This window comes from Salvelinus fontinalis, chromosome 21, assembly GCF_029448725.1.
Source record: "Salvelinus fontinalis isolate EN_2023a chromosome 21, ASM2944872v1, whole genome shotgun sequence".
In the NCBI taxonomy this organism is placed as follows: Eukaryota; Metazoa; Chordata; class Actinopteri; order Salmoniformes; family Salmonidae; genus Salvelinus; species Salvelinus fontinalis.
Genome location: NC_074685.1, coordinates 29,940,961 through 29,959,451, shown reverse-complemented (window position 1 = coordinate 29,959,451; position 18,491 = coordinate 29,940,961). Strand labels below are relative to the sequence as shown.

At 43.5% G+C, this 18,491-nt stretch overlaps 1 protein-coding gene across 3 annotated transcripts; it reads right to left on the bottom strand.

Annotated features, from left to right (window-relative positions):
* Positions 1-268: 268 nt before the first annotated feature.
* myo1hb (myosin IHb) lies at positions 269-18,183 on the bottom strand. Of its 3 annotated transcripts, none has more exons than XM_055874676.1 (32): positions 18,006-18,183; positions 8,146-8,307; positions 7,731-7,846; positions 7,401-7,599; positions 7,217-7,297; positions 6,719-7,117; positions 6,523-6,621; positions 6,284-6,397; positions 6,025-6,096; positions 5,791-5,910; positions 5,567-5,634; positions 5,336-5,441; positions 5,157-5,237; positions 4,942-5,033; positions 4,682-4,776; positions 4,400-4,446; positions 4,061-4,141; positions 3,829-3,934; positions 3,497-3,614; positions 3,230-3,343; positions 3,060-3,136; positions 2,834-2,902; positions 2,640-2,724; positions 2,365-2,527; positions 2,165-2,248; positions 1,960-2,053; positions 1,787-1,842; positions 1,565-1,700; positions 1,350-1,420; positions 1,113-1,210; positions 909-1,008; positions 269-789 (listed from the first exon to the last, which is right to left on the bottom strand). In XM_055874676.1, exons 1-32 carry the CDS (start codon positions 18,021-18,023, stop codon positions 748-750), a joined length of 3,363 nt encoding a protein of 1,120 aa, XP_055730651.1. In that variant the 5' UTR covers positions 18,024-18,183; the 3' UTR covers positions 269-747. The 3 variants fall into 3 exon arrangements, with proteins under 3 accessions (XP_055730651.1, XP_055730654.1, XP_055730653.1); XM_055874679.1 differs by having other exon boundaries at positions 6,929-7,117; XM_055874678.1 differs by lacking the exon at positions 18,006-18,183 and adding an exon at positions 9,374-9,424.
* Positions 18,184-18,491: the final 308 nt, after the last annotated feature.

Here is an 18,491-nt window from a genome sequence, read left to right as displayed (position 1 = left end):
ACAAACCTCTGAATTGTAAGTGATATGAATAAAGCCACCTTTTCTACCGTAGTCAACGATTAATGATCTTTTGGCATCATGTATGAAATCTGTTTTTCTTTTGTGTGATAAAATGGATGTCATTGCTGCCTGTTACAAAAATAATTGGAGGGTGATGTGGTTACAAGACTAAACTGGTTTGGAAGATAGATCACAGCTGAAGAGACAAAGCAACTCTAGACATAGTGTAAAATTGTGACATTCTTTGCAATCATTTCACATGTACAAGTGTCTTTTGCACTGTATTTAACACATTTTTCTTACAATAAAGATGTTTATGAATACTTAGTTGGTTTTAATGTAAATATGGTACAGCGTCTTCGTGAGAAAGTATAAAAAGTATGGCTTCAAAATCACAAAATGTTTGAATGATTTAACCATGTTGCTTATATCTCTAAAATGGGACATCTAGTGAAAATATACCTAAAGCAAAACCATATTTTACAAATGAGCCTTATTGTAATGACAGCTTTGCTTGACAAGTCACAACTGAGCCCATGCATGTGATGTATAGCTTAATAACCGGTGAAGTTTTCATCAGTAGAACATCAGTAGTCATTCCTTTGGAGTTTCCTCCACAGTATGAACCGTTTGAGATTTCAATTCATTTCATTATGTCCAACCCTTATTGAGAGGATGCAGGTTCTCATTCATGATCTAAGTCTCAAGATGCCTAAAACCTTGTAGAATCTGATTATTGGATCCAGTTCAATTTTGTATCATTGCCCGGGACTTTGTTCGAGTTGATTCCTGGGTAAATATAAGAGAAGTGTTTATATGTCCTAGCCTACTGTTTATCAATAGTTTAGAAAATTTATTTGTTCATTTTGAGAATTGAATGGCCACACAGTCTTTAGTTTCATACTCACCACCATCAGATGGCCATTCTTTGCTCTGTAAATCATGGTCTCCTGGCCACTCTTGAAGTCAACAAACCCCTCTCTGCCAGGCTGGATGTCAAACTTTACACTGCAAATTACCACAGACATAATATATAACATTACGTTAATACTCTTGGTGACAGTTGTTTTTTGTTTTTTTAAGACAAGTTACGAGTTGAACACAGGTCTTACCTGCCCTGGACTACTTTGATAAAATTGTGCTTGTTGGCCACCAGACACAACTTGGTCAAGGCCTCAAACAGGTAGTCACACTGCAGCACCAGGTCCCCCTGAGCAAATAGAAAATGCAACAATGGAAATGGAAATGCACATTTTCTAGTTCTATTCCATTCAGAAAATAACTGGTGCAAAGCATAATAAAAAAAATACATTTGTACACATTAATGAAAAGATTTTTGGGCAGCCAACCTTTTGCTTGATATCCTCACATTGGACATGGAGGATCAGGAAGTTGTCACTCAGGGTGCTGACTGACACACCTGGAAGAACACACACCACCCAGGTACTTTAGAACAGTGGTTGAATGAACACAGTATACACACACGGACTATTCCATTGAGAGAGGAAAAACTTCACACTTGCACACACATCTAGTCAGCTTTATTCCACTCAGTGGTGCTAACCTTTGAGGTTGTTGAACTCCACCCGCTGTTTGATCTTGGCCTCCTCCACCAGGTAGGCTGCACTTCCAGTGTAGATCAGCTGTCTGAAACGTGGCCTGAAGCCATTCCTGTCGTACTTCACCACAGGAACACTGTACTGTGGGAAGGTATGGGGCTTACTTTCATTTGAACATTAAAGTTGATTTGAACTCTGACATAGCTTATTTAGCTCTGTGTGTTTACCTTGATGCGTTCTTGCCTAATCATCTGGTAGACTTTAATGTGGATGTCTTCCTCACCTGACCAGATAACAATGCAACTGGTCAAATTACATAAATCATTTTCATTATCACTGTTGCTTTGTAAGAGGCACACAATTGGGCACATAATTCATCAGCACAAGGCCTATGCCTTACGTATCCTGGTGTCCACGAATGGTATGCCCACACTGTGAGGGTAGTTCTCTTTTGTTCCTTTGAATATGGAACTGGTCAATCCTTTGATTTGCAACTGTAAATGGGGTAAGCAAACAGCTGTATTAAGTGACCAGTGAGGCTCTCTCTATAGTCAAATGCAGTACAAATATGCATTAAAGCACCCTGGCTTGTAGGGCAGGCCTACCTGTGCTTTCCGCTCTGTCATGATTCCTTGTACATACCTCCGTACCATGTGCCGGGTGTAAAGTTTCCTCAACATCTGTGAGGCCTACAAGTACAAATGTATGTAATAAGTGTACAGTATACTCGTACCATGACACACAGGCGTGCAGAACGAGGTTAGTGCAAGTATTCAAGTAAAGTCAATTCCCTACTGCGACTCACCTCCTGCATAATGGGAGGTGGGGTTAGCCAAGTGTTCTTGTCCAGAACTGTTTTGGGTAGATTCTCCTTGAGCCGTGTGAGGTAGTTTTGCCTGACAAATGCCAGGTACTCTGTGTTGTCAACACAGGCTGGCTGATTTCTAGTCATGAAGCCCTTGATGAACCTACAAAATATAAGTACAAGAGATTTGATTGGTGAGCTTTATGTTGTTTCATTGTGTGTGGTAGATGTTGGACCTTTGTCTTTGGAGATTTCTTCAGATGTTTGTCTCTTACCTCTTAATGACCTTAACAGCCCAGGCTCTCTTATCCCTCTCTCTCCTGGCCTTCATGCCTCTCCAGCATGTCTCAATCTTTGTAGCTAACAAGACAACACAAGCTGATAAACTTATCGGCTTATACATCATATTTGTTATACTAGTTTCAAGGAAGTCAAAGTAGAGGCCTGTTGTGTCTCGTTCAGCAGCTACCTGCTTGTCTCTGTCTCATGTAGTCTCCCTTCACTCTGTAGCCTTTGTACTTTGCTTGGATCCTTGTAGCTGTAACATAAAGAGACATACATAAAACCTAACTTCATAGGCAAATAGGTTCATTTTCTTTGAAATAATCCAACACCATATAACAATCCAATTCCTGAATTTTTGTAGTGGTCTGTGATCCGTTGTTTGAAAGACTTAAGCTAGAGCCAGGACCCACCCAGCTCATGCTTGCAGACCTCAAAGGCGTCTTCGGTGGCAAACAGAGTCCTGGGATGGCGGATGAAGATCTTGGTCCTTTTTTGTATCATGAAAGACAAGCCAGTGAGAAACAGCCAGACTGTGTGTCACCGGGTGAACCCAAACGTATAATCCTGGAGAGCACCTCACCTTCCCATCTTGTACTCATCAGGCTTGTAGCCCAGGTGCTTGATCAGGCACTGCACCCCCTCTGCGGCTGTACCTTTCCAGTTAGGCCAGGTGTCTGGACACAGGGGCTTGTACCTGACAGGGACAACAGGAAACACCAGTGTTAAATATATTGTTTAGAGAGCATCAGATAAACATACAGTAATGCAGCCATGTATCAGAGCAGGGTGTGCTGGACAGAGCAATTGCACACTATCTACAGAACTTTGAAGTGCAGGTTGTATTTACCTCTGTAGGAAGATCTCATATCTCCGGCGGTAAGCGAAGCCGGCCCGTCTGACCCTCAGGTGCTCCATCAGCCCCAGGTACTTCACCTGGTGTCTCACCAACACGTCGTCAAAGAGCCCTGCGCGAGGCAAGAGAGAGGTCACAAGGCTACAGGCATCACGTCATGCACTGTGAATGAATGCGCCAACTAATACTTTGTAGGGCATGCATAGGTCAAGTCCATTAGGGAAGGTTCTTTTTGGTGTAATGGCTGTACTGAGTGTGTAGGTGTGTGGTGCTTAGTCAAATAGACTACCGTAGATGTAAGTTCCGGTTTATAGATGAGGCCTCACCTGGCTGCTTGCCTTCATTAGGCTTCATACAGCGGACGTACCAGGGCTCTTTAGACATGAGGATCTCAGTCAGGCCTACCAGACTGCTCTTAAACTGAGTGGCCACCTGAGAAGACAGGGGATTAACATGCAAGCTTATGGCAAGGTCAGAACACCATACACACAACAGTAAAGGATGGGTATGTTTCTAATTCACTTTGGTGGATCATGTGTCAACAGAAAGTCTCTTTACTGTTTCAGGTCTCTTCTTGCTGTCCGGCTCAGTGCTGGGAAAGCAGTGTTTAACAATGGCATTCTTAGACTGGCGCATAACCTGAAGGTGGAAAATCTCTCAGTTAAATCTCCCAGGATGAAAGATAAAGAACCGGCTTCTTTTCAAAACCAAGAGGCAGTCAAACAAACACTCCCACAGTCCTCCCTCTTAACAGTCCTGTCAGTCTATCCCAAAGCAATGCTTAACAATCATCTCCTCTATAATTCACAGGTGTGCTTAACAATGAATAATACAGCAGTTGGCAGGATGTAAATTCCAGACCACAACAGTGCCAGCGAGAGCCCTGGGAACACTTACCTCTTTAATGTTCCTGTACAGGAGATCATTATTTTTGTCCAGGAATCCTGGAAAACAGAAAGGTATAGTTGAGAGTAAATAACAGATAAAGACTGGTAAGACTTTCTGTCAGTGAGACAGAAAGTGAGGAGAACTGGGGGGCGACTCTTGGGACATATTCTGTTTACTGAAACAATATCAAAGAGACACATTAGAGAGACAAATATGGAGAGTGGTGTACAGAAACAGTGAGAGGAAGGGCAGAGTACTTGGGTATATTACGTTGTGGAACTCATCTCTCACCGACCACACAGTATGTGACTTCCCCTGCGTAGTGTAAGAGGCGGAAGTCTCCTCGTTCCAGAGTCTTCCGGGTCTTTTGGTCAGCCAGCTTGTGTCTGCAGGATGTGGACAGAGAGAAGAGGATGTTGTAGTCAGGTGTTACAGAGGCAGACCGTGACCCTTCCATCCTCAGCTGTCAGTTGGGGGGGCTCAGCTTTATCTAATAGTTCTTGTTAGAAATGTATTAATGTGCTGCAGTATCCCAACGCTGGCTCACTCACGTGACGAAATGGGGGTGACCTCCCATCTTCTCCTCCAGCTTCTCCAGGAAGGTCATGTCTGTAGCCTCTCCCGGACGTAGACACTCCTCGTCCTAGTGGAAAGGAGACAGAACATGAGCGCAAAATCAACCCAAAGCTATCGTGTCTGTCTGACGACATTTCAATCTGACTGCGAGTAGGTCAGTCAGCCAGTCAAGTCTACAGTATCTACATACTAGCACTGAAATGATGCCTTTGAATTTCTCCTCCACCAGGTCACAGATGATCTTGTTGTTGAAGTATGGCACTGACTCCCACTGAAAAACAACAATACAAAACATGAAGCTGTGTAGCCCATTACATCAGTTTTGTAGCTAAGTCCAAACATAGATTTGAGTAGAGGAGGAGCGTTTACTTCAATCCCCTCCATCTCGTACTCCTCCTGCTCTGACTTCAGGGTCAGTTGGATGAAGAGCTGCTGCAGTTTCTCATTACAGTAGTTGATGCAGAACTGCTCAAAGCTTAAACATATAGAGACAAGTCATTAGGCTCATCATTTCCCACTCTAAAATTCCCTGTCGGGTCAAATTGTATTTGTCACATGCGGCGAATACAACCGGTCCTGACCGACTGTGTCTTCCCTCACCTGTTCACACTGAACACCTCAAACCCATAGATGTCAAGCAGACCAATCACTGTCTTCCTGGAGGAATCCTACATGGATGCAATATACCAGTCAGCCTCCTGTATTACTGTCTTACTACTTACTGTATATCCTATACTTGTTAGCAGTGTCATGATTGGTTAGATGTCGTTTTGGACTGGGACGACATCACTCTTATTGGTGGACCACTGAAAAAGGCCACTCACCTTGTTTGCTAAAGACTCATTGAGCTCGTTGACCAGCCAGGTGAAGGTGCGGCCATAGATGGCTTTGGCTAGAGCATCCTTGGCATATACTGCCTGGTCAACGGTGAAGGGACTGAGCAACTGACCAGCACAACAGACAAACCACGGAGATTGATTTTCAAGAGACAGGTTGCACATTTACTGTGATGGCATGAAGTTCTATGAATGAGCCCAAAACAGTAGCATCTTCCTCACCTCTTCTGACCTGGCCTCAATCTTCCTGTGTGTCAAACCCACCTGTATCACCTGTGCAGGAATGCCCAGCAACTACACAGCAGAGAAACAACCAATCACACATCACCAAATACTCTAATTGAAAAGGGATTTCACTTCATCTGAAAAGTTGCCAAAATGTCTGAAAAGGGAGAGTACTTCGATAGTTTTCTGTGGTATGAGTACTGCCAAACAGAGTGACTGTCCATTAGTTTGTAGTTTGCCGTCAGAAGTGTCTCACCTTGGACAGCCAATGTATCTCCGGACTGTTGTTGAGAGTGGCGTATCCCTGTGAGTCAGCCACAAACGTAACATTTCCCAGGTGAAGTACGCTAGCAATGATTGCAAACAGGCTCTACATCATGGGCAAGAGAAGACACTGGTCATAAGTGATACGTTTTTTTATGACAAATTATATGATCTGTTAACCATCGGTATCTGATGGTAGTGTTTTGGTAGTGTAGAGAGATTAGGACTCACCTCTATATTGCTCTCACTGAACTCTATGATACTGAGGGCTTTCCGTACCGTCTTCCAGTCACTCTTGTCGTTGACTGAGCTGACTTTGGCACATTCCCCCTGGGTGAGACAGGAGATAATATCCAGATGATGATAGACCACTCCATGGAATCACTGATTCTTTGTCTCTTTAATACCTGTAGTGTTGATAGGTTACCTCTCCCACCTGTACCAGGTAACTGTAGTGTTGATAGGTTACCTCTCCCACCTGTACCAGGTAACTGTAGTGTTGATAGGTTACCTCTCCCACCTGTACCAGGTAACTGTAGTGTTGATAGGTTACCTCTCCCACCTGTACCAGGTAACTGTAGTGTTGATAGGTTACCTCTCCCACCTGTACCAGGTAACTGTAGCGCTGATAGGTTACCTCTCCCACCTGTACCAGGTAACTGTAGCGCTGACAGTTCCTTTCCAGACCCAGCCAGCGTAGCAGGTCCTCCTCTCCTCCCTCCACTAGCTGGTAGAAGATGTGGAAGCTTCTCTCTCCATGGTTCTGATGCACCACCCGGGACTTCTCCAGTAGATAACTGAGGATGTGGCCACCAACAGCTCCCCCCTAGATTATTAAAGATGTAACAGTGATTGACGTGCTGCTGTTTGATGTTCTTCTGATGTTTTAATATGGGAATGCTGTGCTCAACGTCTTGACCCTTACCATGTGATCAAACTGAATATCCATGTACTTCCCAAAGCGGCTTGAGTTATCATTCTTCAGGGTTTTGGCATTTCCGAAAGCCTTAGAGAGGTATAGACTGTATTATTAGTCATTGTATTTGTAAATGGCAGTGTGCAAACAATGTTCATTTCTCATGTCATATTTGCTTCACTGTGGTATTCACCTCGAGCACAGGGTTGGACAGCAGCAGTCGGTCTCGGACGTTGTCCAGCAGTTTAGTACTGGGGCAGCTGACAGCGTAGAACTGCAGGATCTTCTTGGAGGCCTCCGTCTTCCCTGCTCCACTCTCGCCTGAGATCAAGATGAAGTGGTTGTTGGTCTCTGTTAACATGGTGCGGTAGACATTGTCTGCCAGGGCGTAGCTGAAAGGAAGGGCAATGTAGAGGTTCAGTAATACTGCTGATGGATATAGATGGGCAGCACTCTATTTCATATCTTGTGGTTCACACATACAAGCACACCCACATTACACATGTACACAAATGCAACTTACATGTGGGGTGGAAGCTCAAAGAAGTTGACGCCCATGTAAATATCCATCTGCTTCTTGGTGTAGATTCCCAGCTCTTTGTAGGGGTTCACTGACACTAAGAGCGTACCAATGTAGGTCTGTGGGAAATGTATTAGAATTGAATGAGAGATGGATGCCTCACTGCATGGTTGCAACGAGAATGTGCTGTGCTTGTTATCCACGGTATGAGTAATTATCAGACCTGACCTTACAGAAAGTAAGGCAGCTCATCCTGTGGCTGTAGTTACAGCACAGTAGCTGCTGTTTCAGCAGAGCAAAGTGCCAGTTCAATTAGGGGAGGAACACTGTGTTCTCCCTGGCGTCTTGAGGTAGGGTGGCTTTCTGGCTGAAAGGAAGGCTATGTGATACCTCTGTACTGTGTAGGGGATAGACTCACGTAAATTAGGTTCTCGTTGAAGCGTTTCCTTAAGTTGTCCAGGACGGCACTCTCACTTGTGTAGGCGTCCAGCAAAACGAAATCCTGGATGCCCACCCGATCCCGGGCCGTAAGGGAGCCCTCCATGTCCCGGAGGATCCGGTTACAGCGCTCCTCCAGGCTCTGACCAATCAGAGAAAGGGTCCAGGATGGTTACATTGATATCTTATAGCTGTGCAAATGCCCCGGAAGCACAACACAACAACACTGTCACAAATCTCATCAAGACATGGCAGCTGTAAACGTTTATTTACGACAAACCCGTTGAGATGTTCCACATCTTACAACATAACGTATCTGCTGTATTATTTTCAGATATACACCACATGTTTACGGGTTTTTCCATATGTCCTGTTCCCCTGTGTCCTGTTTTCCTTGTAGTTATCTGCATCTGCCAGGTATGACGCCGTGCCATGCAGTGCTCACTGTCACACACAGACAATCTCGCCCTAAACCAGTTAATTTACTCTCAATCTGTCCTCATCTCTGGCCCTCCATCCACTTCCACTCAGTGTGTGGTGGCCTTGACCACATCCTCTCAGCACAGATAGCAGGTCAGTTTAGGGATCCCTATCTAATCTACTTCCATGTTCCTCAAGGCGCAATCAGTCTCTTGTCACTGTTTAAGAGGATACACACGTCCCCCTCCCCACACAACTATAGGGCAGACTCCGCTCTGTAATTTACCCCAACAGCAGGATCAAAACACACAGACCAACTCCAAAGATGTTGCACTGTAATCAACTCCTAGAAATGCAAATAATGCTATCCCAATGACAGCTTAGAACATGAGTGTGTCATGTACAATGCTATTGTGCTTCCATAATGTATATACTAAACAGAAGACAAAGGTTTACCGGCATGGAATGCAATTGTTGCTGAAGTTTTGTATCCCAAACAAATGAGCTCTAGGGCCACAATATGCGTCAGGTAACATTATCAGTCAGATCTGTGCTCCTTAATTACAGTGCTATGAAAGTACCGTCCAGAATATTTCAACACTCCACCGGTTTGGCACACAACAGTGCCAAGTTAACCTGGTCCCATGGTATCGTAATTGATACCCACAACAATCCACCCTCATGGTGACGGCAATTTTTAAATGTACAACTTAAACAGTGCCATACACAAAATGTAGCTTAATATATATTTTTCTTTACAAAGATTTTCAAAGTAAGTAAGTCCCTACCTTGAGTGAAAGAAAGTCTTCTGTATCAGACTGCTGTGAGCTTCAATCCCTTTTTATACTGAACATCTGGGTTTATTTAGGGAAAGAACAGTATGGCAGGAAACATTGACATATTGCCCCCTCCATTTCCACCAATAGGAAGCCATCAATAATGTCAAAAGTGAGCGAGAAAGGAAGCAGAAGTGATTGTGATTGTGTGTGTGTGTGTGTGTGTGTGTGTGTGTGTGTGTGTGTGTGTGTGTGTGTGTGTGTGTGTGTGTGTGTGTGTGTGTGTGTGTGTGTGGGTGTGTGTGTGTGTGTGTGGGTGTGTGTGTGTGTGTGTGTGTGTGTGTGTGTGTGTGTGTGTGGTCACATGTATACCTTTATTACTTACTAAGTCTTGAATAAATCTGTTAGCTTACTTATTTATGACATAAAGGTGAGAAAGACAGCTATATGTACAGTGATGACTGAACTGTTCTAAAGCTACTCTCTCTCTCCAAATCCCTTTCCACCAAATGACCCCCTTGTCCTGCTCAGCAAAGCACTGGATAGCAATCTCCCTCTGGACTCTTATTTATAGGGGAAACAGAGCTATTTTCAGCCCGTCTTACAGGAAAGCAACACTACCAATCCCAGTTACAAGGTGGAAGATGGGCCAAGGGCACCTACACATAAGGCGATTCATCACTTTTTTAATTGTTTTCATTGTGGTTTCCTGATGCCATTTCCCTAGGGAAGGCCTTCTCAGTCTACGGAATGGAACCCCATTGAAAACCTGTGGTGTGAATTGAAAAGGGCAGTCCATAAGCACAGACGAAGGATATCAAGGATCTGATATGAAGGAATGGTCTAAGATGCCTTCTCTTTCTCTGAGCAATTGTATTAGTATAAAATAGTATAATTTTCTATTTTTTTAGCATACAACATAGCTCAGTATTTGTATGATTTCTTTTATACAGTTTTTTTTGCTCATCTTTATCAAGAGTGCCAATCATTTCGGAGGTGACTGTACTTCATGCCTATCTTCTAAGCTTCAGTGAGCCACAAGTGAATCATTTACTAGGAGCCGTTTGGTAAATGTCCGAGCATGAGTTAAAAGTTAATTTGAGATCCAGAGGCTCACACCCAGGCCCCCACCATGCTACCTGAAGACATATCCCACCGTCTAGTTTTGATTTACATTTGGTTGACAACAACGAACGTGAATTCAACGTGAAATCAACCAAAAATGTCACCATGCCATTGGATTTAGGTTAAAAGGTGGGTGAAGAAAAGAGGAAATTCCCTTACACTGATGACTTTTTTCCACATTGATTCAACATCATCACATTGATTCATTTTGTTGAAATGACGTGGAAACAACATTGATTCAACCAGTTTTTGCCCAGTGGGATATCGCTAAAGCTGCCTAAAACTAGCCCTTCTTAAAACACAGGGGGGCACAGGAGTGCTAAAAACATCTTCAATCCACTCCTCTGAAGAAAAAAAACAACCCTCCTCTTCCAACCTCCATTCTCCCACCCTGTCCCAAGCCTGACACAGCAACCCCTGGCACAGCAACCGGCCACAGCTTACATGGTTGCCAGCTCTGCAACACTGAAAACCTATTTTATACAATTCTATAGTACTTTTTCCCCTGAACTACAAAAAAAGTATTTTTCAATTTTCTGTGAAGTTGAGAAAACATCCATAAAAAGATAACAATTTGTATAAAATTATCACACAATGGCCCTCCTCTCTCTTGCATGTGAAAAGCATTTTTGGTCGTGTGAATGAAAAGATGGTGGAAAACGTTTTAAAGAGCAGTCTACAATCCATTACACACATTCAGCCAGTATATCTATTCAGTAATTATTCATTAGAACACATTCGACGTCATAGTCAATTTCACACTCGGCAGTCAAAACACAAAAGAGATTTGGCCTATTTAATGCAAGGGGGGCAATGCTGGGGGCAACGATGGAGCAATAGAGAGAGCAACAGGGGACGTGGGTGAGGGTTGGTGGAGGGGGGAGGTGTATTTGTCTAATCTGTGAACCCCAAAAGCAAGTCCTTCATAAGACAAGGAACAGACTGTAAGGAGAAGTAATGGTCTCAGACTTGTGTTGGGCTATGACACCTATAGTTATCATGAGGGGAAAAAAACATGGAAACTCATTTTAAGTCTGATTTTATTACTATTGAATTGTTATTCCGATCCTCAAGGAAAGAGCGTAACTGGGTAATGGATGTGGACGGGGTGGGAGCTTGATTTCTCCCACCTCCAAGACTCTTTATTTTGCACTCTCTTCCACTCCACCATCCCTCCCTCCAATCTCCTCCCAGCCCATCATCAAGTTAAACCAATGAGACAAGTGAACAATATCATTGAAGGCGCCCCATTTGAGATGTCAGAATCAATCTGACAATACAGAAGGGGGTGATGAGGATCAACCCTCCCTTTCTCCCCTGCTTAGCACCAACATGGGAACTGGAGCCTTCTTATCCACACTGAAAGGGAAAATGTCTTGACATTCCATTCTGGGCGTGCGCGAGAAAGAGTTTCTCTAAGAATTTGTGTTTGACACACTCTACATCACTGACAACGGAAAAAACATCAAATTATAAGCATTAAATTCACTATTTAATATTATTTCCTCTATTGCCAAGGTTCCTTCCAGAGTGATATCAAGGTCGCACACTGCCTGCTACACCTGACCACCCTGTACCAGGCCTAAAATACTGAACAGAGACAATGGCTCAGAGTGGTCAGGTTGCATGCCAGGCCTGACTCTGGCACTCTGCCCATTGTTGGTGCTCTGTTGGCATCAGGCTGGGCAGGCCGGTGGCACGCCTCAGAGAGCAAGGCAGAGATTACAGCCATTCAGGGGGAATCTGAGCTGAAAAACGGAGAACACTCGGCAGATGAGAAAATAACACCAGGTCGTCATGAGATGGCCAACCAGCATGGCCCAAGGACACAATCCATGTAAACTCATACTTAAGAACACACACACACACAGAGAAAGATACACTTGCACAACACAGTGCTACTGTATTCTAGGAAACAGTGGCATCTCATGGTAATGGTACATAGGACTCTTTTTAAAGGAGAGGTTGATGGGAGTAGAAAGGAGACTGAAACAGGTGATAACACACACAAAGAATGTAAAAGGATGTGGAGAGAAAAGGATGACACTTGCAAAAGCGGAAAATAAGCAACAAGACACCTAAATTTGATGGCAGGCTAAAACGGAACAGGAAAGCCTATCTGACCCAGCGGCCACCACCCGAGAGGCAGGCCCATTGTCCCAGGCTCTCCACTATGGCACAGGATCCTGTTACTCTGTCACAAAGTGGCCGTTAGGCTCCTGAAACAGATAGCACTGCTCGTGCGCGGGCCACTGACTGACACCACACATCACATCACTCAGGGAAACAAACACACGTTTAGGGGGCTCCAGGTGTCTAGAGAAACCTGAGTGTCACGGTTCTGTATCTCTTCATACAATGCTCCCTTTATATAGCTTCAATTATAGATATTGGATAAAACAATATGAGTACTGTATATGTATTGCTATTATAGATTTTTTTCAAAGTCTGGCAAAGGTTGAAGCTTTAGATGTTGGTCTTCATAGCATTGGGGAAAAATCTATTTTGCATATAAGACCTTATCAATATGTTGTTCTAAACAGAGGATTAACAAAAGCCTTGTTTATACCTTGTGCTAACATGGGTCCTTTTTCCTGATCTTGTCTACATTCTGATTGTGCCACATTTCCAGAAATGTGTCTACACTATGTCTGCATTGATACCAGAATTCCTGGTCCCTTTCCTTTATGCAAATTATTTCACAGCTATTCTTTCAAAATAATACTTTTTTATTTATTGTCAATGATTTTAGAAGGTGGAACAATTATGATTTAAATGGTTTCTCTGTCCAGATCTGTCTACACTTATAAGATATCCAGACACAATGTTTGTCTGACTACCTCCGGAGGCGGGCAGGATGATCTGATCACAATGTGTCTTTAGATTGTCTACACCTGCCAAACAAATGTGGGCACAATCAGAATGTGGACGAGATCAGAACAAAGGACGCAAGTTAGAACCAGGTATAAACAGGGCTCCACAGACACACAAAAAAACACACACCACAGTATTACCTCACTCATCTCCAAAGCCATGTGAGTCATGGTTGAATCGGTCTTGTAATGGATCAGATAGAATCCAAACAACTTTCAAGTACGCAGTAGAGGTGGACTCTCGTCCTGGGGCTAGCAACCGAGAAGCACTCACATTCTAGAGCCACTTTTAGCCTCTGACGACTCAGATGTAGGTATGTCCCTTTGACCGTATCACTTCACCGTCCCACTGCTCTACCTCCGCTTTTCCTCTGTCCCTCTAACAGAACTGGCCAGGTTCTGGGGACCAAGGGAGGGGTTCAGTTGGGAGTGCCTCTGTGTGGACTAGTACTTTACGCTAAAGCGTCATTCCTGTCCGGTCCATAATGATCTAGTTGGCTCTGAGAGCTCTAAGATATTAATCATTCATTAAGCCTAGGGAGGTCTCATTCAGCACTTCACCTGAGTGTCCAAAGACCCAGTGTGTGTGTGTGTGTGTGTGTGTGTGTGTGTGTGTGTGTGTGTGTGTGTGTGTGTGTGTGTGTGTGTGTGTGTGTGTGTGTGTGTGTGTGTGTGTGTGTGTGTGTGTGTGTGTGTGTGTGTGTGTGTGTGTGTGTGTGTGTGTGTGTGTGTGTAACACAATGATGCGGAAACTATCTGCTTCAAGCTCCTCATCCTCCTCCTCGCACAAAATTACAGCACAGGTATTGTGTTACTGATCTTTGATTAGGCAGATACAATTCTGACTAATTACAAACCACTCATCACTGCCATGGTGAAGCAACAGTATCGGGCCTGTTGGGATGAAACTATTGTCCTTTTAGTGCATCTTACCGCTGCTGTCAACACCAGCCTGTGCTGCAGTAAGAGGAACATACCATACTATGATGGCTTTCCTGCTTAACCTTCATGTGTCAGAGAGACTCATATTACAGTGGGGCAAAAAAGTATTTAGTCAGCCACCAACTGTGCAAGTTCTCCCACTTAAAAAGATGAGAGAGGCCTGTAATTTTCATCATAGGTACACTTCAACTATGACAGACAAAATGTGAGAAAAAAAATCCAGAAAATCACATTGTAGGATTTTTAATAAATTTATTTGCAAATTATGGTGGAAAATAAGTAATTGGTCACCTACAAACAAGCAAGATTTCTGGCTCTCACAGACCTGTAACTTCTTCTTTAAGAGGCTCCTCTGTCCTCCACTCGTTACCTGTATTAATGGCACCTGTTTGAACTTGTTATCAGTATAAAAGACACCTGTCCACAACCTCAAACAGTCACACTCCAAACTCCACTATGGCCAAGACCAAAGAGCTGTCAAAGGACACCAGAAACAAAATTGTAGACCTGCACCAGGCTGGGAAGACTGAATCTGCAATAGGTAAGCAGCTTGGTTTGAAGAAATCAACTGTGGGAGCAATTATTAGGAAATGGAAGACATACAAGACCACTGATAATCTCCCTCGATCTGAGGCTCCACGCAAGATCTCACTCCGTGGGGTCAAAATGATCACAAGAACGGTGAGCAAAAATCCCAGAACCACACGGGGGGACCTAGTGAATGACCTGCAGAGAGCTGGGACCAAAGTAACAAAGCCTGCCATCAGTAACACACTACGCCGCCAGGGACTCAAATACTGCAGTGCCAGACGTGTCCCCCTGCTTAAGCCAGTACATGTCCAGGCCCGTCTGAAGTTTGCTAGAGAGCATTTGGATGATCCAGAAGAAGATTGGGAGAATGTCATATAGTCAGATGAAACCAAAATATAACTTTTTGGTAAAAACTCAACTCGTCGTGTTTGGAGGACAAAGAATGCTGAGTTGCATCCAAAGAACACCATACCTACTGTGAATCATGGAGGTGGAAACATCATGCTTTGGGGCTGTTTTTCTGCAAAGGGACCAGGACGACTGATCCGTGTAAAGGAAAGAATGAATGGGGCCATGTATCGTGAGGTTTTGAGTGAAAACCTCCTTCCATCAGCAAGGGCATTGAAGATGAAACGTGGCTGGGTCTTTCAGCATGACAATGATCCCAAACACACTGCCGGGCAACGAAGGAGTGGCTTCGTAAGAAGCATTTCAAGGTCCTGGAGTGGCCTAGCCAGTCTCCAGATCTCAACCACATAGAAAATCTTTGGAGGGAGTTGAAAGTCCGTGTTGCCCAGCAACAGTCCCAAAACATCACTGCTCTAGAGGAGATCTGCATGGAGGAATGGGCCAAAGTACCAGCAACAGTGTGTGAAAACCTTGTGAAGACTTACAGAAAACGTTTGACCTCTGTCATTGCCAACAAAGGGTATATAACAAAGTATTGAGAAACTTTTGTTATTGACCAAATACTTATTTTCCACCATAATTTGCAAATAAATTCATAAAAAATCCTACAATGTGATTTTCAGGATTTTTTTTTCTCATTTTGTCTGTCATAGTTGAAGTGTACCTATGATGAAAATTACAGGCCTCTCTCATCTTTTTAAGTGGGAGAACTTGCACAATTGGTGGCTGACTAAATACTTTTTTGCCCCACTGTATGTATTCTAGTGGCTCTTATGTCATCTAAAAATATATATTTCAAGTTATGTTTGAATGAAAAAGAGAACAATCATACATGATTTACCTAACCATAAATTAGTCATTGATCGACATTGCTATCCAGAATGATTATTTAAGAAAAAACTAAGTAGAGATGTTTGTCCCACCTTCTCTATTTCTTGTGGCTCAGTACTAAATGATGTGTTGGATTGTGACAGTATTGCGGGAAGCGTAACATTGCCCTCTCATTCCAACTGTTTAAAATTTAAAGTCGAGCATCCTGTAAACATTAACGAAGGCATCTTGCATTACAGCCACACTGATTAAACAGAGAGGAGACATTCACAACAAAGAAGTTATATTTTAAAGCCACATAGCTTTTTAAAAGTAACCACTGCTACAAATCAGAACAGAAGGGATTATTACCTTTCCAGTCAACGTTACAAAGAGTCTTACATTCCCAGAGACTACCGAACAGTTTATTTTCTCTTTGTTGCAGCCCCCTACCAAACACACCCACCCATATACTTACATTCACACCACACGTCCTATCACCACACATCCTGCCCCTTTAGTCGGTGGTATGGCTTGTCTAGCCTTAACAAGCTTTGTGCTACCTACCCACAGATCTCTGAATTAGCACGAGTCCCTGTAAAATCCAATTACACCAGAGTCAGCGGGTTGATTTTCCCATTACAGATTTCATGCTGAGTTTGAGGACTACGACTTTTAAACCCACACATCAGCCCCTGTGCCCCTCTCTCACACATAAACACTCATTTTCTCTTCCCCCTGACACTTTATGTCTCTGTAATGCGAGGAACAAGAAGTATCCCTTAGTCATCAAAGTAGACTCCAGTCATGCGGTAAGGTCATCATCCTCATCCAACCTCTCTGACCTTACTCTCATTCTATCATTCAATTAAATGGGATATCCGATCCCATACACAGCAATTTCACTGTTCTACCTTAACACCATCAATAGTGGTGGCAGTAGTCTCAAGGTTAGAGAAGCTGGCCTATAACCAAAGGGTTGCCGGTTTAATTACCAGGGCTGTATGGCATTGTTCCCTTGAGCAAGGCACTTAACCACTAACTTTCTCCAAACAATACAAACACACAAAACCAGCTAGACCAGCCTATTAGGTAACATGTGCCTGGGGGAAAACCAGCTAGACCAGCCTATTAGGTAACATGTGCCTGGGGGAAAACCAGCTAGACCAGCCTATTAGGTAACATGTGCCTGGGGAAAAACCAGCTAGACCAGCCTATTAGGTAACATGTGCCTGGGGGAAAACCAGCTAGACCAGCCTATTAGGTAACATGTGCCTGGGGAAAAACCAGCTAGACCAGCCTATTAGGTAACATGTGCCTGGGGGAAAACCAGCTAGACCAGCCTATTAGGTAACATGTGCCTGGGGGAAAACCAGCTAGACCAGCCTATTAGGTAACATGTGCCTAGGGGAAAACCAGCTAGACCAGCCTATTAGGTAACATGTGCCTGGGGGAAAACAGTGACCCCTTAACCTCTCAGAACATCATGGATAAACAATCTGACCAATTACAGCACAACTCTGCCTCCAGAGGGCATCACAGGATAGACAAATAAATACGCACAGGCTCAATGTGTCTTACACAACTCAACATTCAACTAATGATTTATTTATAGGAGCAAATAGATAACCGAGGACGGAGCTGGACACTGAAGGTCAACACTAGCCAGGTTGCTGTAGTAGCCTTCTGTATCTCTGCCATGTTCTTTGAGCGAGAGACGTTCTGCTAGGACACCATTACCAAATGCATGCAATAGCAATAGAATTAAAATTAAAAATTCTAAAACGCAATCCCTTAGGTTAACAGAAATTTGACTGAGCTACAATATGGTAATGCTGATGGAGCTGGTAACACTTAAATGTAGAGACAGTGGAGGTTATTGTTGTAGATATGGAAAAATAGTTTAGCATGCACTACTGAAACTCTAATGATCAATCAAATGACAAAAATCTTACCTTTGAGAACATGTACATGGTGTCATATAATGTGCCTAAAAAGGAGGATTCTTCTGGTCAGGTCGTTCTGACAAGTCCAGTCCAGGTCGATAGACGCTGAATCTGATCTGGATTGGACAGAGGAGGAGGCCAGCTCATCTGTGTGTTGAGGGATGCTTGCTGAGAAGTGGGACGTTGATACAAGGGTAAGAGCAGCTCTATAAACATTATCTATTGCACCTGGATTTATGGACAACCCATAATGCAACAGCCCCTGCAATCTTGCTGTCATGGTGCCCTAATTTCCTTCTTCTGTTTTTTTTTTGGTTGGCCTCATTCCCTGTTCAGTTCAACAGAGACCACTAGACACAATGCCACTAGACCTAGACAAATCCCCAATGTGAGAAAATAGTATTGTAATATACAGAGAATCATATTCTGTGTCACAAAATGGCACATATCACTGTAATGTCAACACTTTTCTGTCTGGAACTCTTGATAGCAACT